Source organism: Trachymyrmex cornetzi, unplaced genomic scaffold (assembly GCF_001594075.2).
Source record: "Trachymyrmex cornetzi isolate Tcor2-1 unplaced genomic scaffold, Tcor1.1 scaffold47, whole genome shotgun sequence".
Classification (NCBI taxonomy): domain Eukaryota; kingdom Metazoa; phylum Arthropoda; class Insecta; order Hymenoptera; family Formicidae; genus Trachymyrmex; species Trachymyrmex cornetzi.
In genome coordinates, this window is record NW_017299509.1 from 2,882,256 (window position 1) to 2,903,376 (window position 21,121).

Sequence of the window (21,121 nt, forward strand, 5' to 3'; positions counted from 1 at the left end):
AACTGAAATATAACAGCTGTATTAATTAAATGTAAATTCTCACTTTTAGCGAAATACATCTTGCAATGACACTGTCCGTTTATAAATAAGTTATAACGATCGGATCTTTGTTTGATGCAGTTGCTTCTGCGAATCGTATCTCCCTCTCTACTAACCATACACATTTCTTCTGCCAATTTGTTGTGTCGTCACAATGTGTCCGTCGATTTCTTGGGACTATATAAACGCGTGACCATATCGTAAGACGTGATAAACTCTTTGATCAGGAGTAAGGATTGACCCAAAACGACTCTGGGAAACAACCATCTTCTCACCCGTTATCTAAAGCTCAAGATAAGTTCAGTTGCTTTTGAGAGAAAAAGGGAGACGACGTTGCCAATGGCAGTTTGAAAATTGTATTGTTCAATATAAAGTGACTATATTGTCTGACGAAGTGGACAGTTTGCTTTCGTCAATATTGGGGTCTTCTGGCGAAAATATTGATCGCTAAACATCATTTTGCGTAAGTATCCTTGGTTATATATTAATGAAATGCGCTTCAAGTATCTGTAGTGCGCATGTAAAGAGTTAAGAGATCATTGAAATTGTGCGGACAAGATACCTGGAGTCGAAGTCGTCGAATGCGATCGCGCATATTAAAAGATGATGTGTTGGTGAAATGAGACATTGCATTGTCGTTACGTATCGAATAAAATAAAATACACACGTGTGCAGCAAAACACTGGACGTAGTTTTGAAATGTTTAGTAAAGAAAGTTGAAATCTTTTTTTTTTAAAATAAAAAACATAATTCTTTGAATTAATATAAAATTCTTTCGTTTCTTTTGTATTTGTTTAATTTGCTAAAAAAAAATACATAGACAATACGTTATTCATTAATACTGTATTAACTTATAATATAAAAAAAAAATCTGTTTTTTTTCTTTACCGCAAATTATGTCAAAGATCCGAATTTGCGATCGATTGAAATAACTTATACGCATAAATGAAATAGTCAAGTCAGAATTATTGTAATTTATAAACTACTTTTTACATTTGTCCAAGAATGTTTGTGCTAGAAATCAACGCTTGCATATAATATATGTCGCTTCTGAATTAATTCTCATAATAAAGAATTAATTATATCCCCATATCCCTAATAGTACAGATCGTCAAGGGACGTTCCAAAGAACATTCAGAAAATATCCCTATGTTCTAATAACGTTCGCTAGAACGTTCCTCGAATAAAGTATGCTATTAGGGATAGTACAGTTATCCAAGGGATGTCTTTATGTCCTCTTAAATCTGGACATCCTAAGTATATATGGTACATTCTCAGGAACTCTCTCTGTTGATGCTCTCTATCAAAGGCCACGCTTCTCGTACACACGCAAGATGCTCGTTGTTTTTGGGAGAGTAATCCGCCTCGTTACAAAATTTAGAGATGACCTTTGTTTTCTCTTTATTTTCAAATAACATGGGGAAAATGCGCGATCTATAGAAATTTTTATTTCATGTTTGGAGGAAATCCGGTGATTACTGAACACTCAGATAAAATGGATAATTTAAAACCTGTATAGTTTTACTATACTAAATTAAGACTCTATCTTAAATTTATATCATCTGCAATATTATAATGCGGTATGGAGAATCGGTATTATAATATTACAAAATTTAGTAGATTACCATAGTAAAAACTTTTCTTAATTATTCATACAACTTTTCAGAATTTTTACGTAAATTTCAATTTCTTTTCAGAATTTCTATATAATCGTATAACATTTTAGAAAAATTTTTCAAATTTTTAAAATACGAATTAGAACACTTTTCACAGAAGTATAAGTTATAACAAAGTCTACAACTTGTCTGTATGTATGTGTGAATTTCGAAATATTCTAAGATTTATATAATTTCTAAAGAATATTTGTAAAACTATTAAGAGATTAAGGTACTTTCTTTTTAGAAATTTCCGTAAATTTAAATTGTCTTGACAGACTATGGATTCCGGTCTAAGAGAGATAAACCTGAAAGAGGACATAAGAGCTTTTTTGCCGTAACCGTAAAATGCCCTCGCGCACTACTGCCCTTTACAGAAATGGATGTAAACTATACAACAGTACCCATTCTTTTGCGGTACTCCTGATGGAAATAAATCGCTGAAATCGTTGAAATCTCTATTAATTTAATAAATTTTAGCGATTTCAGCGATTTATTTCCATCAGAAGCACCGTAAAAAATGGATATTGTTGTGTAGTTTACATCCACTTCTGCAGAAGACAGTAGCGCGTGGGCCATTTTGCGGTTACGAAAAAAAGGTTTAGAGCCCAGACACAAGCTTTTGCATAAAGCATAATGCATGGTGCATAAACGAATCAACTAATCAGAATCTTTCCTTTCCTCCCATTCCATGGAAAAGAAGAATTTCGATTGGTTGATTCTTTTATGCACTATGCGTTATGCGTTATGCAAAAGCTTGTGTCTGGGCTCTTAGAATTGAAAAGTCTGTTTTATCGACATCGTCAGGTCAACATTCGACTTTTTCTATAGGATATTCCTGTAAATGTTCAGATGACTCTGTAGGTCCTTTTATATTTGTTCTTCTTGAGAGTTAGGATCATGAAGTAAGAATAAGGAGATCTAACTATATGGATTGAAAGTAGTCATGAAAAATGTTCCGTATACTGCCAGGTTCGCTGAATGGAATAACTTACAACATTTCGTCGTCATATTGTGAATAACAGCTGATAAAGGACACATGATGGAAAGGTTATATAGATCGAAACATAGATTATAGTGTATATAAATATAAAGTTCGGAACAAATAAAATTAAATTAAATAAAAAGTTTTATATGTTTTAAGTGTAATACGTCAATACCTACAGTATAATCTGACGGCAGATTAACAATGAGAGCAAATCGAGAGCAGAACTTAATTCGAACAGACTCTGCTCGGTTTCTGTCACTAATCTGCTGGCATAATGTATTTAACAGGCTTTGTCATATTTCTAATAGCAATTTGCTAACAATGTTAGTAATGCATAAGGGAATCAATCAATCGAAATTCTTCTTTTCCATGGAATAAAAGGAAAGAAAAGCTTTTGATTAGTTGTAACTCTTACTAAGAGGAACTCCATTTTGTATATCGTTGCAGTTACTTTAGGTTTTATGTTTTTCGAATGAATAGAATGATTTTTAACAGAGAAAAGAATTTTAATAATTTAATAAATCTCTTTCACAAATTCTATTTTACAGAAATTCCAAATCTTTACTGAAATATAAACAAACAATTAAATAAATATATTTCTATTATTAATCAGGAAAGGCATTAAAAGAAATTTATTTATAATACAACTGAAGACCAGTGATGCACATTTGGGCCCCGGCACCACGGAAAAATCGCCCAACCACTTTTACCCCCACCAAGCAAACACCTATTGGCACCGAGTCGGCCAACTTCGCCGCTGCACGAGAGCGAGGGAGACTGCGAGAGAGAGCGTCCGCCCTTCTCGCTCCAGTAACTTGTAAACACAAGCGAGTATTAGAGCGAGAAGGATGGACACTCTCTCGCTGTCTCGCTCGCTCTCGCGCAGCAGCAAAGTCGGCTGATTCGGTGCCAGTAGGTGTCTGCTTGGTGGGGGTAAAAGTGGTTGGGCGGGTTTTCCGTGGTGCCGGGAGCCAAATGTGCATCACTTCTGAAGACTAGCTACTATAGGTCTGTTTTCTGTGGCTGAAATAGTGTACACTTTTGGAACTTAAAGTGAGATAGATATACATTTGACATTTGTTTAAAGCGAGAAAGAGAGTTCTAGAACAGTCTAGTATAGGAACAGAAAACAGATCGTATGTATATGATTTATAGTATGCAATTTAATCGATGTATTTCGGTAATCAAAATCAGGATGGAAGAAATTACATTTCTATTTGCGAATTTATGAAAATCACAAAAGGGAACGAATAACGAGAAAAAAAATATAAAATTATATAGCTGATGTAATTGATTTTTTGAAAGAAATAAGAAACGAAATAAGGAAAACAACGAAAGTTCGTAGGAATATTGCACAAATGGTTAATTATAACGTTCATATCACACGCTATTAATCGGCCAAAGTCTTATTACTTCTTGTTGACATTCCGAACACGTTGTTTTCATGTAGACATTGTAGACTCTAACAATAAGCTAAGATTTGACTTACATCGAAACAGAGTTGGCAAAGATTAATGTTTTTTTTTAAGAATAAATGATTATGTTTCTTCTCTTTTTTAAATATATTTTTAATGCTCTAAATATGTTTCAAATAATATTATAAAAAAACATGTTCAAAACATATTAAAAACATCAATTAAGGGGATGCTGGAGTGACGGTCGAAGTTAATCAAGGTCGATAGTAAAGACTTTTTTAAATTTCAAATTCGACAATAGTGACATCTTTCATTCATTTCTTATACTTATTATATATCGTTGTGTCTCGCTCAAACGCATTCATCTGTCCTTATCTAACATATTGCAACGCCATCTCTAAGAAAGAGATCAACTAAAATACTGCTCGGTTTCATAGCTAAACAGTCTAAACTATCGTACACATCGTCGATTTCTCACGCGCTAGACACACAATTTTGTTCCTTGCACTAATCTTTTTATTTAGGCGTCAAAACTTAATTCTAAAGATACGATTGTATTCGTCTATTTATTCTACATGTGCTCCTGCCCTAATTTCGAGCATATAACGTGCATATAATTTTTTCACGAAGTAAATGTTTAGTGAGCTGATAGCACATGGATACAGGAATCTGTAATTTATTATTTTTCCCAGTTTTGGACACAAAATACACCAGTAGCAGGTACATTAGCACGGATATTTCAATCGTGGAGAAGGAATTTTTATTCTGTGCAACTAATTCGAAGAACCGCGCAAGGAACATAAACGCTTGCTTTATCGGTAAAAAAGAAGACTCCAGCATCCCCTTAAGCATGTTTTAAACTGTTTTACCCAAGAGTAAAAAGAAACAGGAGGGAATGTTTGGTTCTAAGAGTGCATTCCGAAATTCACTGCCAGTACTGAAAATCTGTAACACACGTAACATATACTGTATAGTTTCAGCACTGGCAGTGAATATCGGAACGCATCCTAAATAAGCGGACGGAAATGACTATATGATATATACTAGCATAAAAAGTGGACGCTTAAGAGGGCTGCCATGACGTATATCTGTCCGCGGATTTAGCTACTCCCACTATTAATACATTCCCTCTTGTTTCTCTTTACTCTTTGAGTATACATTAGTATACATACGATAAAGTATAACCTCCAAAATATAAAATTCTCATTATTACTATACATAATACTAACCGATGAAAGGTTATCCTATAATTTCTAGCTGAAGTTGTTACACCACACGCCCAGCAATGAGAACCATGGTGCTCTTTACAATATTTATTAATAATGAACTGTTTTGTTGCTCAAGATCTTTTTCTTATTAAAACTGTCGTATAAACGTAAAAAAAAGTGGACGCTTAAGATGGCTGCCGTGACGTACATCCGTCAGCGGATTTAGCTACCCCCTCGCTATTGATACATTCCCTCCTCCCACACAACACAAAACTCCGTTCAAGTTCCCTGGGAGTTCATTTCGCTGAGCTCTCGAGGAGCTTATAAAATTCGACAAAATGAACTCTTAGGGAGTTCATAATGCTGAGCTTAAACAAAAAATTTTACGAGCCTTCCTGCGAGTTTAAAAAGAGCTCCCTGCGAACCAAAATAAAGTTTCCAGGAAATTCACCAAAGCGGACATAGGAGTTCCCAGGGAGCTCCGTGCGAGTTTATTTTAAGCTTAAATGAAGCTCACAAAAATTTTATTAGCTCCCGGGCAGGTCCCCGGGAGCTCCCTGTGATGTGTGGGTTGTTTCTCTTTACTCTTTAGTTTTACCAACCCTGCATCGAAATCAGATGTTCTATTCCAAAAAATCTTATTTCTGATTGCGATGATTACAAGATTGAATTGATTCCATATAAAATTTCTTACACAGATTTGTAATTTATTAAAAATTTTTATTTATTTATTTATTTAAAAAAATTGAAGAGAATTTTTGTAGAACTTTTAATAAGAGAATCACTTAAAAGTTCTAAATTCTCTTTAATTTCTTTAAAAATATAATGGGTTTCTGTTGAAATTATATCTTAAAAATTTGATTATATTATATAATCCCTTTATTTTAATCATACTAAATCATTAATGCTTTGTTTTTATAAAAACAGTATTGACTCGAAATTAAACAAAATCCGTTATTAAATTAAAGTCAATGATTTTGAGACATGGTGTTCTAATATCAATCGATATATAATTCTAGCGTTATGATATTGACATCCCTAATACATATCTACATATTAATATAAAAAACGATGCATGCTACGAATGGTTTGGTTTTTGCATTAACACATGCGCCAATTACGGGGGAGTAAAAAAACCTATCCGTCTGAATTAACAACAAGCTGCGTTTGAAAATACACACCGAATGCCTCCAAGTATCATTCTATTCTTGTTATTAATCGAATGTTAAACAAGGATAAATTGATATCTGAAGGCACTAGGTGTGTACCATATTTCCGAGAGCTGCCATACAACGGTAGGGTAGAAGAAATGAATTTGGGTGGTCGATGAGAATCAGCTGTTTCGTGATTTGAACAGTGCGTTTACGTTAATTTCACACGCAGAAAAAATTTGCAATTCCATATCGAAGTCATATTTATGTGTTTGCGAGGGGATTTTAGGGTGCGTGGAAAAAGACATTAAAGAGGAAAGTCGGTGTCTGCGGGTACTTATATTGATCTAGGGCAAACGTTTGGCGTGTTTGTATACGTTGCCAGTGCGCACCGACGTGTCTCCGTGAGGAGTCTCGTCGTCGACGGTTCAACTTCTGCGAGCAGGCAGGGCTGCCCACGGCCCGCTTGACGTATATTCCAGGAGGAAAAAAGATGGGCGTTGAGGTGTTCGACTGCTTAAACAATTATCTGCTAGTAGAGCGTTGCAAGAAATCGTACCTAGGTAAGCCCGCACTCCTGATTCGTTCAAGTCGGCGACGCGACGCGTCGCATCGTTCATGTGAATCCATCATTATAACGAGCAAATTCCATCACCGACAGATTCATCGATTAGTTGTCGAGAACATTGTGCCGTTAAACCAGATCGAGTAAACTGATTTGTTTTTTTAGAAAACTGCAATTACAATTCTGAGAGAGAGAGAGAAAAGGATAATTATTTGCAATCTTATTGATTAACTTGCTGTGATCTAATCTGAGCAAACCAAGGCTTAAATGAAAAATATGAAAAAGAATTTTTAATCTTGTAATTGATATTTATCAGTTATCTTTATTATTAGTAAGAAGATAAAGCAAAGTACAAATATTTATTAACGTTATCAATAAGTTTATTAAATTATTATTTACAAGTTATTTACATACAGAAGTAAATCTAATATTACTTTTATATATTTATATATATGTATACACATATTAATATACTAGAGCATTTTAAGAAAAATACAAATATAAATATAAATAAAAGACTAAAATACGCAATGCTACTTATATAATTATTTTTATACTTTTGTTTGTGCATAAGTGACCATATCGATCGGCTTAATTAAGTGAGTGCCAGAACTTTATATACATGTTATCATTCTTTCATTGGTAATAAGGCCTTTTAATCGAGTCTTTATGCGACTTACATGACAATTGCATACGTATATAAACACAAATTTTATATACAATAGTATGTTGTTTCACATGCAAATCACTCGACAGTAATTTAATAAATTGTATTAACAATTTATTTATGGATTTGTTAAGTCAATTAGGTGAACGTCATACACGAGCGGAGCAATTTTTCTCAATGCCAAATATAGAAGTGTCGTTAAACGTATCCTTTTTAAAGGTGATGCTACTATTTTTACAGTTTGTTTATCAAGACTAAAAATAGGTATCGTTGTTTCTATTTTTACCAAAGAGAAATTCCAATTATACTTAATAAAAAAGTATTATATTTTAACTGACAGTATTATGCGTGCATATTACGTTTCCCGGAACACCTTTATATTTCTACAGCGAAAGTAGTGGAAAAGTACTGGGAGACCTATAGAGTAGAGAACTGCACGAAAGTGGAGAAGATCTATAGGTTTCTATATTAAAAAAAGCCCAAAATAAATTAAAATCTTAAATGTATTACTCTCTTACTTGAAAAGTGACACAAAAAAATAAGTTTCCTGGAAAAAAGAAAAAAATTATTTTTCATCATGATAGAAAATTGACTAATCAAATAATGTCGTAAGCGCAAAGATATACATATATATATATTCTTAATACTACTATATTTTTGTTATTTTTATTTTATAACTCTTAAAAAACCATTCCTTTTGAATTGTGAGGATTTTTGTGAACCTTTTTTTTAAGCTTTGACGATTTTTTAATTAAGTTAGTTAAGTTGATTCACTTGTAATGGATTGATACAGCAATGTTTATTTAACTCGTTCATGGTAATGACTCGAAAAATCACGTATTTTGACATGTGTCGTTTTCGAAGTAAAGGAATGATATATAAAAACATAGAGATCAATGAAACATTTTTCTTTGTATTCAAGAAAAATAAGCAAAGAAGGCTACATTTTGTCAAAGTGAGTCTTGGTACTCAATAATACTTTTACATAAATTTTACAATTTTCAGTTTTCTTTTTATGTCTCTAACCAAAGCTATAGATTTTGTACAGAGTTGTTATTATATGCTCGAGTTGTTATTATATATCAAAGTTGGATTGTGAATCTTATCTACGATAAAAGTGACGTACTTTTTTGGAAATTATAAAGGAAGAATTTAGCATATAAATTTATTACCATACTTTACCATTTATTCCTTTTTTCTACTTTAGATAAGATTTACAATTTAATTTGATAGAAGTAACAATAGATAGCAAATTCAAAATGTTATTACAATTTTAAATACAATGATAACAATAAAGAAGATTCCTTAATTATACATGAAAACACTAATAAGTAAAAAAATACATTTGGGCAGCGTTACAACTGCAATATCAAATATCAAGATAAGCAAAATACAAGGATCTGTTTGGATTAAATTTTTAGATAAATCATATTTGTACTTTTTAAATATTAAACGTATAGATATTTTAAAATGTAAAATATCAAACATTAAAATTTTTAATATAATATATTATAGGACCGTACATGTGATAACACAAACTATAGAAATTAAAGCCTTAAACGGTCTAGCTGGATCTTAATGCTTGTATGATTCTTATGTGAATTTATATACTACGTATGTAGTTCCACAGAAACGCGCGCCGAAAACATTTCAGTCTTGAAACGCTAAACTCTACTAAACTACCGCAGTAATATCACGAGTAAAATTGACTAGCAATTTAACAAATTTTTGATGCTTATTCGCATCTTCGAAACGATCTTAATAATGATGAATAACATATTAAAATCTGTAAATAATTAATTCTTATTGCGAAAAAATATTATCAAAAATATTTAAATTTTTACTATGTTAATAGAAATGCCCATTAAAGAGTTGAAGTATTATCGAAAGAACTTAACGGCAACGCTCTGAAAGCCGGCGTACAACGAGCCGCGGTGAAGAGATGGAGGTGGACGAGCACGTGCTCACCGAGTGATAGAATTTTTTTTTCCGAGTTAAATAAGGTAACTTGCTTTTGGTGGGGAAGTAGCGAGCCAATGAATACGTGAGCGAGCCGTCGTGTAAAGCGAGATGAATGGAAAGAGCGAAGGGAGCGAGTGAGCTGGAGAACCTTTGAGGAATCAGTGTGCGTAACGTGTGCACGTGATCAAGAGAGACAGTTTGAATGAGAGAGAGAGAGAGAGAGAGAGAGAGAGAGAGAGAGAGAGAGAGGATTTAAATGTACGAGAAAACGAATACAGAATACATATGGATAAGCGCGAGAGGAAGTAAGATGGACAAATGTGTGCGAAGTATCCAGTAACGTATCTAGGATGTCAGAGGATTATAGGCTTCTTATCTTCTGAAAACAAGAATCAACATAATAGATCTGATGATTTAAATTCAATAATTTTAGTTATCTGATTAGTCATCCGGATGAATGTGGAGGTAATCGTCGTAGTACAAAACCTTATTAAAATATTCAAATTACATCATCTAAATATCGGTTTTATTAAAGGCCCACAGAGAACACAAACTGACAGTAACATTACGTCAATGTTATAATTTCCTACTTAATGATATAATTATTATGTACATAATATGTGTGTTATATTATACTTATGTTGTTAAGTGGGAAATTACAATATTAATGTAACATTACTGTTTAGCTTGTGTTCTGCGTTAGTTATTGTTCTGCTTAGGGAATATCTCAAACAGAGCAACATTAAGTAATGTAAAAATGACGTTACAATAAATTCAATAATTCTGATCGAAAAATAAATTTTAATAGTCATTTTAGAGCTATTTTAACATCATAATGATTTTTGTTTTGTTTGAATGTATAGACATCCAAAATACCTAGATTATCGTTATTACCTGAATATCAGGACATTAGTGTGTAGCTAATATAGTATTCGTATTTAATTTATTCCGAATATCCAGACTACCGGATATTACTTGTACATGTCAAAAAAGTGAGCACGTACTCAAGTGCTTGAACAGTCATCGGGTATTATCAGTTTCAGTCGATATTCCAATTCAGGTCAAATCATGTCGACCCTGAGATAAAAGTGAGACAGAGACATATAAATAAACAAATGAATAAGATGGCAGGAAGGTTTACCGACAGGCTTGCGAGAGAGATAGGAAGAAAGGAATGGAGAGGGTATCCGTGTATTCGCGACACGAAACTCCGTCGTTGTATATTGCCATCTTCGAAGTGCGTCTTTATCGGTCGCCACGCGTTCACCTCCTCACAACTCACGTATATTTGACACAGGTGTGCTAACTTAGTGACGCGTTGCGATTGTCGTGAGTTTCGTATTTTGTCTCCGTTCAAAGCCGGCAAATTCACGAAAATCAATGAAATAGAATATAGATCTGTGCGCTACAATACGAGAGCGAATCGTGCTGACGAGTTGATTAATACGTGATCATAACAAAGATTACGTTCCGTTGTTTCATCTGACTACACATCGGAGAATGTTTCTCATCACATCGGTCGACGATAATCGTTGGGTCTACGCAATGCACGGATTAGAAAAGCCCATGGATCATGTGTCCGGTAATGATTTGTCAATGTACCTATATCTGAGTGTATCGATACACCTAGAAAAAGATATAGTGATAGGAATTGTATATATGAAATAACATTTACATGAGTTTTATATTCGTAATAATATAATTAACGTATAATTAAATAAATTATTTCATGCTTAAAATAGTTTACATTCTTAATTATATTATTATTATTACTAATAATACTAACATTTATATATATATATATATATGCTTAAAATTTTTTATATTCTTAATTATATTATTATTACATACTATTAGTTTATTTAACTATGCACATATTAATTTTACATATAAATATATAGTTGTCATCTTAATATCATAGTTGTTACCACTATATAATTTTTTCTTTGAATGTGGAGAACATTGGTATTGACGGATTGTTTCGAGACTCAAAATATTTCAATCCTTAGAACAGTAGAAGTGATATACACTGTCGTTGAGACATTTTTAACTTGAAACGTACTCAATACTGAAATATAGTTATCTGATAATTTTTGAGCTCAGAAACGAAGAAATTCAAGCTTATAATTAGTTACAATACTGCAGAATACAAATATTAACATTTTATCAATATTATAATTTCTTATTGAACCATATAAATATAATAAACGTACTCTGTTGAAAAAAATATGTCGAATTTAACATATACCGCATGTCACAAACGGTCCACTCAAGTTTTTGGGTTAATTTAACACAAGATGAATATGTTATAAGGTTACACAAATATTATGTGTAAGAGAATAAATACAAAAAAAGGTAATATCGACAGAGTTTGTAAAGAAACTGTCGAAGAATTTTTTTTTAGAAAATTGACATTTATGATATGTTAAATAACACGTATTTCATTCATTCAGAATTTATGTTTTAAAACACGTTATTTTTATATTACTTGTTCACTTACTCCTAAATTGTGTCATTTTGATACTGAGAAACGTTGAATATCAATTTCATACAAAATCTTTAAATAACATAATCACATTATGTTAAATTAACACTCAAATATATTAAAAAATTCAACACAAACTGTTAAACGTACAGAACGTGATCGAGTGGATCGTTTTCAATACAAATACACAAGTTTTATACTGTGTAACAATTACATTGTTAATTAACAAATTGTAATACAGATTGTTATACTATAATATTGCTATACTGTAGCACTTTTTATCAATTAAAAATCCATATCTCTCCTTAGGTGTTCGAGAAAATTTTAACCTATGTGTAATACATAATTACATACTAACTTCTAATAATAATTATATATATAGGAAAACCCCCTATTATGAGATAGGCGCCTAAGAGAGATAGTTGTCTCGCGTAAAGGAACACGGTAATGTCGCTGCGCTTGCTTAGCCCGGATTTACAATAGATTTTTAAGTCTTAAGCCATAAGAAATGGATGAATCATAATTGGTTATTCTTTTCACGTTCGATTGTAATTGGTCAATTTCTTATGGCTTAAGACTTAAAACACTTATTGTAGATCCGGACTTAACTACCGTGCCTTCTGATAAGATGTTGATGCTACACCGCTCCTCCTTCATTGTATGTAACAAGCGTTTTAATAACGAACCAATAAGATTTTAGTACTTTTACTTGCAAATTAAGGACTAATCTTTTATCGATAGATTTTTACTTTCTTATTCGTAAGATAAAAAAATCCTTTACGTTTTCACCGAGGTTTTCACTGTTTGTATATCAAGGTTCTTAAATGCCAGATATTTTGAAGAGATCATATTTGCCGAGACAATCGAAATACTATTATTGACTTATATCAATTTAATGAATAAAATTTATAGAAGAGAAGGTTGTCAAGAAATTGAAATAAAAGAAACACCCTACATTATTATATATTAGGTGTACAACTTTGATTCCGCCGTTTTCCTATAGATGGCTTTAGCGGTAAGTGGTGGTCGAAATAAATAGATCATAGACGTCATACAATAAACTTGGGCATCTGTCAATATAACCTTATAGAAACATTAGTCGATTTGTGTCTGCATCATAAAGTTACTCTCGATTGAAAATGTCAGTTTACGAGCCATATTCTCGTCATTTGCGGGAGGTTTTAATTTTCTGCTTCAATATGAAAAAATCTGCGGCTGAGGCTCATCGAATGCTCTCAAATACTTATGGTGAGGCCGCTATTAGTGAAAGAACGTGTCGTGAATGATTTCAACGCTTTAAGAACGGTGATTTTGACGTCGAAGACCGGCATAGCGGTGGAAGGGAGAAGGTTTTCGAAGATGCAGAATTGGAAGCATTACTTGATCAGGACTCGTGTCAAAATCAAGAAGAATTGGCACGATCATTGGGAGTGACTCAACAAGCCATTTCAAAACACCTCAAAGCCATGGGAATGATTCAGAAGCAAGGAAAGCCTCGAATTTCGGAAAAAAACGGCGGAAGCAAAGTTGTATACCTAATATATATATATATATATATAAAACGAAACATTCTTTCTGGATTATTGTTGAGTCGTTACGGAAGTGAAGGGCAATAGAGCAGAATCAATTGAAGTCTTTATTATACAAAAGAAAAGATTATATTTTACTCAGAGTTGCAGATACGTTATAGTAGTTTTAGAAAATAAAACGTGAGAGCGATAAAGAAATAAATGAGGCAACTTATAAGCGATAAATGTAAAACAAGTTGTCCAACTAATACATAGGTGATGTTATTAAGTTTTTTAAGTAGTTACTATGATCTCTAACAGTTATGTCATATAATATTGCTTCTCGAGATATTGTGTGATGAGAATGCAAAATCATAAACGAATCGTCTGACTTCAGTGAACTTGAAATACATTAGCATCCTATTGAAATAACGATAATATTTCCAAATCATGTAAATACTTTTAAAGTAAGCAGTATACAATAAATCTTACAAATTTAAAAAATATGCATAATATTTCACTAGATTCAGTTCTTTGTATATATTGTCCATATTTATAACTAGTATAACTAATTATAGACATGGACAATGAAGGAATAAAAATATTTCTTATCGCATACTTTGTCACGACAATCACTAACTGCGTTCAAATGTACGAATGCGGGTTCATTCTCTTCCTCACGGACGCGTACACATACCAAACAATTAATTCTTTGCTGTTCCTCTGTGTGACCTTCACGTGTGTTCTCCTGGTTATTTATAGACCGCGTTTTAGCGGATATTATCAACGATAACACATTTTAGCAGTATTATCAGTGATAACGAATATGAGCTAGCTGCATTTACGTATAGTCACGTGTAACGCGCGTGAACATCCGCGCGCTTTAATGTTTACCACATTAATGTGATATGGATATAGGAACTGCACACAGACGTGTGTGTACCGTTTCGTTGATAATATCGCTAAAACATGGTCTATAAATAACCAAGAGAAGAACACACGCGAAGGTCGCAGAGGACCATCAAAGAATTCGTTGTTCCATGCCTGTGTTGAAGCAAATGAATCATTCGTATGCACGACATTTGAACTCATAGATTGATTATTGTCTTAATTGTTACTCAAAACATCCGATAAGAAAAAAATATTTTATTTCTTTATTGCCCATATCTTTAATAAGTTATAGATATGAGCAATAAAAAACTAACTAAACTCAAATCTATTAAATATTGAAATATTATGCGCATTTTTTTAAATCTATCAGATTTGCGTACTGCTCTTAAAAATATTTATGTGGAAGTATCATCGTTATTTTAATAAGATATCTGTATCTTGTCATGAGTTCGTATTGAGGTTAAACCATTCATCTATGATTTTGTATTCACACCGCCTAATTTATTAAGAAGCGATATTATATGACACACCTAAAGAATGTTTTGTTTTCTATATAATATGGGATATTTCCCTTATGTCTAATTTCTTGACAACTTTCTTTTATCATTCATATTAAATCGACACAAATTGATAATAGCATTTCGATTGTCTCGGCAAAAATCTTTAAAATATTTGGTATTTAAGAACTATAGCATTCAAGTGAAAATGTAAGGAATATTTTTATCTTACAAATAAGAATATAGAAATCTATTCTAAATACCAGATACATATACGTATGGCGCGTGTAGATGAGTTAGACGAAGCCAATGTTACATGTGATTGTACCATGATGATTCGAAACGTCAAATTGAAAAATTGTGCGTGTATTTATTATTTAAAAACTAATAAATATTTAATGTTATATTAAGGACTTTCTCCCTCGTGGAAAATCTCATTTTTTTAATTATCTTTAATTTTTTCGAATAACTTAGTGTTATTTGAAAAAATTAAAGATTTTCACTCGTGCTCGGTATCTCAAACATGAGGATAAGAATCAAGATCTGATTATCGAATCATATTTAATGACAATGTGTAATGAAAATATAGTAATGTTATATTGTATAATGACAGATCTGCAATAATAATAACAATAATAATAATAATAAGGCTAATGATGATGACGATGACAATGATAATAATAATAACAATAATAATTATGTTTTTCATTTGTTTTTTTATTTGTTCTCAAAGGGATTGCAAAGTACGCCATTTATGACATATAACACATTAAAGTAAAAAAATATAACGGAGTATTTTTTATTTATTATTAATCAACGATTACTTATACACACACGCGTGTATATTCGGCATTATCAACGGGACGAGAGCCAAGCAGGGCATATGGTGACATCCTTTCGGACGAACTGCACGCGATATTAATATAACATTTTCATTCGCGAGAGAGTCGCGTCGCTCTCTTTGCGCCGCACATGCAAGTTTAACGTAGTGTGAGTCTCATGTATTGGGATGCAAGAAGAGTCCGTCTCGATGATCTTATATTAGTTAGTCATTCTGTTTTGTGCAGCCGGCGGTGTCATGGCGGGCTCCGTAGCCACTCTGGCGATCCTTTGGATGTCTCTGCAGACGATGGGACTTTTGGGTCATTCTCATTCGATCAGCACTTATAAGTTGCCTGAATCTCTGCAGAATCATCTTGCCAGTTACACTGGTAAGTATCTACCTTTCAGACAGATGAAATGGTATAAATTTTACGACATAAAACATGGAAAGTCGAGGGAGGGAAGTTGTATTAGCGATTCATCTTCCATAAATAGTTCCATAAAAATTTGGGAAAAATGTTGCGGTTATAATCATATCGTGTCAAATGGCATTTTAAGCATTACATCATACGTTACATCGTTCTGTACATTTACCCTGTAAAGTTGTATGTTTTCGAAGAAATGAATTTACTTATATTTTTACATAATTTTGTCTAATATCTATTTTTGGTTTCGAGTCGATTTAGCAATATTTGGAAACAGTTCAGGTATGTTGTCAAAATTAACTGGTGTATTTCGGAACGAAGGCCTAGGTTAAATCAGGATTTGTACTTGGAAAGTTTAATCAAAGAATATTTTTACATACTGCAGCCGTCCTTGTTTTAACCGTTGTTTAAATTAAACAGCATCATTTACTATTCCGAAATATTTCAAATAAGTGCTTTCAGGATTGCCATCCAATTATGGTTCTGAAGCCATTGTGGATACCGGTCGTTTTCAAAATCGAAGGTTTCCAAAAATCGATGGGACAATTCTGAACAACTCGATCGCGTTTGCGCAAATGTTAATCGATCGCATGAGCACCCTTGAGAACAATATCGCGAACGCCGGAGTTGAACTCAAGACACAAAGTCCGGCCGAGAAACAATTTTGGAATTCTTATCCTTCTGCGGATGCTGTCGACAGGAGCATCGATGCCATCGTGGCAACGAAGGCATCATCGTATCTCGTGCACCAAAATTGTCGAAGGTATGTTTTCGAATAGATAAAATCGAACTTAAAATTACTTTCCCGTTCAAATTATTACCTTGAACTATCTTTTAATTATCAACCATCAAAATGTGATATTTTACGTAAATTATCGTGTATATGTATATCTTATAATATATCACTTTGTGTGATAAATATATCACACATGCTTACTTTAAAAATGACACAACTGAAGAAATTAAGTTTCTCAGAAAAGAGGAAAAATGATTTTTCAACTTAACAAAAAATGATTCAAGCAAAACAATAGCAATGATGCGATAACATCAAAGATATTGATATGAATCGTGATTGATCAAAAACTAAAAAGTGATTTTTATCGAAGAATCATTTTAGATGTTATTTTGATGTCGTTTTTTTGTTTTGCTTATAGGTATTAATAACTAATTAAGTAATATCAAAGAACATATACATATACTTAATATGATTATATATCTTTTTGTCGTTTCCGTTTTATAATCTTTTAAAGATTATAAAATATGTTTTTAAATTGTGATGATTTTGGTGAGTTAGTTTTTTTAAAATCATTTTTTTTAAAGTTGAGACGTTTTTTATTATTTTTTTGAAATTAAGTTAGTTGGCTTTTATTAAGATTGTTAGGATAATGTTTACTTAGCCCATTCGCGCAATGATGTAATAACTCTAAAATTATGTTTCTTAAATTGTTACATCGCTTTTAAAGTAATAGGACTAGCCGTTTACTAATAATTCGCTATATTAATCGGTACTAGCTGTTGCTGTTACGTGATCATTGATTTTCGAATCGGCGCCCTTTGATCAAAAGCTAAAATTCAATCGATGTCTGATTGCGTTATTGATTTTATCGCAGATTTGGCTTAGATAAAAACGACTGTGCTCGCTACATATCGACGTTAGGCTTGCGTGACACTCCGCTTGGTAAATCTTGTGCGGCGGTGCATAGCATAGAATGCGACGAGAAATCCAAATACCGCAGTATTGACGGCACTTGTAATAATATTGAAAATCCGAGCTGGGGCAGCGCGATGACTGCGTACACCAGAGTGCTATTCTCTCAATACTTCGACGGTAAGTGTCACCTCCGATTGTGTCGCGCCTCCCCCTTTCTCTAGCCTACTACTCCCGGATTTATCAACTGCATTAGCTCGCGATATGACATCGCTCTCATCACTCGACTCGTCCAGGCTTGAATTACATCCCGACGGTACGTCGCTATACTAGGAAAATAATTACTGACCGCGCGTCATCATACTTTCGACCCTGTCGCGGATCGTAAACAGTCCTCGCGCGCAAATCAACCCCCTTTTCTTCCCTCCGAACTTTGCACGGGAAAAAATTTCGTGTAATAGAGCGATTTGTTGAAAACGCGCGCTTTCTTCTCGTAAAGTTTTTGTTGTTAAATTTGTATGGAATAATAATCGTACAATTATTTGCAGCCTCTGAACGTTTGGCGCTTCCCTCTTTCTCCCTCGATTTCCGATCCAACGCCCATCCTGTATCTTCGGAGAGAGATTGTTCCCTTCTATAATAGAGTCAGTTTTGAACAAAATGAATTTTTTTCTAGATAAAGTAAGTTATAAATATATGTCAGTTGTTCAAACAGTGTCAGGAAGTAATGACGACAGCATATAATAATAATGCACAATGTAAAAAATTGTAAGATTGCGACTATTATAGGGGAGAATACAATTTTCATCTTTAATTACGCGGACGAGAATTTAGTGCGTATATGTTACGATAATCGGTATTAGCTGAATGTTATTATTTCATGCGATGTTTGTCGCAATTGCATATCTATTAGATACCATGTGTGTAGAAGATGTAGCGATGGGAATGCGTCATCGGATAAATGATACCTACTTACGACGATAAAAGTTTGAACCGGTTAGTCATGCACATAGGCAAAACTTCGTTTGTAAAAATAATAAGGCGCAAAAATAACAATGGTAATGATGGACTACTACGCGTTATTGGCTTGGATAGTCGCAGTGGAACGATAATAGATACATGTGTCATACCGTATTCCTCCGAAACGCATGAGATAAAGAGAGATGCTTAGTTTGTTTGGGCCACTCGAGTCAGATAAGGATTCCAGCATTATTGTATCCTCTTTCTGCAGATTCGCAAAATTCTCGAGCTTTTTGTTACATGGAACAAAAAATTCTCTCAACATCACATTGCATTCCTCACGTTACGTCAATATGCCTTTCGTTGATGTGTCACACTAACTTCTGCGTTTTTACACGCTCTCCTCGAGATGTAGTGAATTTATAGAAGCACCTTTTTTAAGATTCATCAAGATTAAGCGTTTTGTTAACATATCTTAACTCTAGAAATACGGATCAATTCGATATCTATATACAAAGTAGCGCACGAAATGTTACAGCGATTAATTATCCAATGTTTAGGCTTGATAATCAGCTTCATGCCAGTTGTGTACCAATTTTTCTAAAAATAGAATGTTATATTTAAACCAAGTGTATTACATTTCGTACGTGATTCTGTATATCGCGTTAAAAATTAATGTTTATATTTTTAAAAAATTAGTCGGATATAAATAAGAATTGTAGCAAATTGTATGTACATAATCAATCATAATATAATCGCTTTGTATTCTAGAGTTAAATGCTAATTATTATTACAAGCCAGGGATTATCATTATTTTTCTATATCTCTCTCTTCTGTCTTTAATATATAGTATTAAAACTATAATAAAATGTCGAATTTACTTCAAATATTAAAATCGAATGTATAATCGTATAAGTATGAGATAAAAGATATACTAGTATATTTTATCAAAGATATCAAATGAAGATGGAAAGATTCGACATTTTACAAATATTATATGTAAAATAGAATATAGATGTATGTATAAATACTATTTCGGTTATATCGTGCTCTCATAAGAAATAAATGGTCCAAAATAATTGATATTTTTATTATAATATCGTGAGTAAGTTCCAATGTATCATATTATATATATAAATAGTGCAACGATATTGGAAAGTGCAATTAAAGATTGCTCTTGCTCTACATACGTGGAACTCACGATGCGATGATAATTTGACGTAGAGAGGTTTGTGGAAAATGTATATCTTATGAAAGATTATCACTTGCGCGATTTGCGTCATAGCAGATCTTTTTTTGTATTTTTTGAGTACGATATCGTTTGAAGTTTAACGATCATTACAAGTCGCCGCTTGTGTTTTGATCTGGTAGTTCGAGCAGAACGGCGCCTTGGATGTTCAGTCTTGTCAACCAGCAACCTCGACCTACTAACCCATTTATCCTACTTATTACAACATCTCCATAATACATACTCACGTATATATGTATTTGTGTTCTGTGTGTATGTATGTATGTACATCATATGTTTTGTACATGTATATGCATTCTAAAACAAATATGAATGTAGATTTAACATCATTAGTGTTAAATGCATTTTTCCGTGTCGATGTTGATATAAACACCAATATTATGTGAATTTATTGTTTATGACCGTTTAAAACTCATTAAATTCACGCTATATTTATGTTTTATATCAACACAAATACGGTGCAGGGAATGATATTCAATACTAATGAAGTTAAAGATGTTTTGTAAATATCTTCAAAATGATAACAAAATTATGAAAGAATTACTTTTTTTAGGAAGATTATTCTAAATCATGTTTAAAAATATATACGACAAATTTGGTGATAGTTACTATTTTAATAAATAGTAATATTTGTTTAATTTGTGCTCTAATAAAAATGTATTAAATATATAAAATGAATGACAGAAATCTCAAATTTTTAATATGAGTACATTATATATTCAAGATTATTTATGTAAAGGTACATTGCGATGCATAAACTAGTTGTCCAGTAAACAAAATATTTATTTGTTCTATATCTGTTTCACTAATCAGTGAATTGCAATAAAACTTTGCATAAGTTGTTTTGAATATTTAAAGTACCTATAAAAAAATTTAGAATTTTGTTATTTTCTAAATTTTAGTTTATGACAATAAAAATAATAACAAATAAAATAACCAAATTATAAAAATGTGTTACTCAATAAAAACGGAATGATTTCAACGCA

At 32.5% G+C, this 21,121-nt stretch overlaps 1 protein-coding gene across 4 annotated transcripts in view; it reads left to right on the forward strand.

Annotated features, from left to right (window-relative positions):
* Positions 1-269: 269 nt before the first annotated feature.
* Positions 270-21,121, forward strand: part of LOC108765080 (peroxidase) — a 31,354-nt gene continuing 10,502 nt past the window's right edge. The window contains exons 1-4 of one of the 4 annotated variants that reach the window (XM_018513602.1): positions 270-502; positions 16,099-16,242; positions 16,732-17,041; positions 17,889-18,106. In XM_018513602.1, the coding sequence (XP_018369104.1) occupies positions 16,110-16,242; positions 16,732-17,041; positions 17,889-18,106 (661 nt within the window). In that variant the 5' untranslated portion in view covers positions 270-502; positions 16,099-16,109. Of the gene's footprint in view, positions 503-6,842; positions 7,020-10,840; positions 11,233-16,098; positions 16,243-16,731; positions 17,042-17,888; positions 18,107-21,121 lie in introns of those variants that run through there. The other 3 variants (XM_018513601.1, XM_018513599.1, XM_018513600.1) reach the window with 3 other exon arrangements.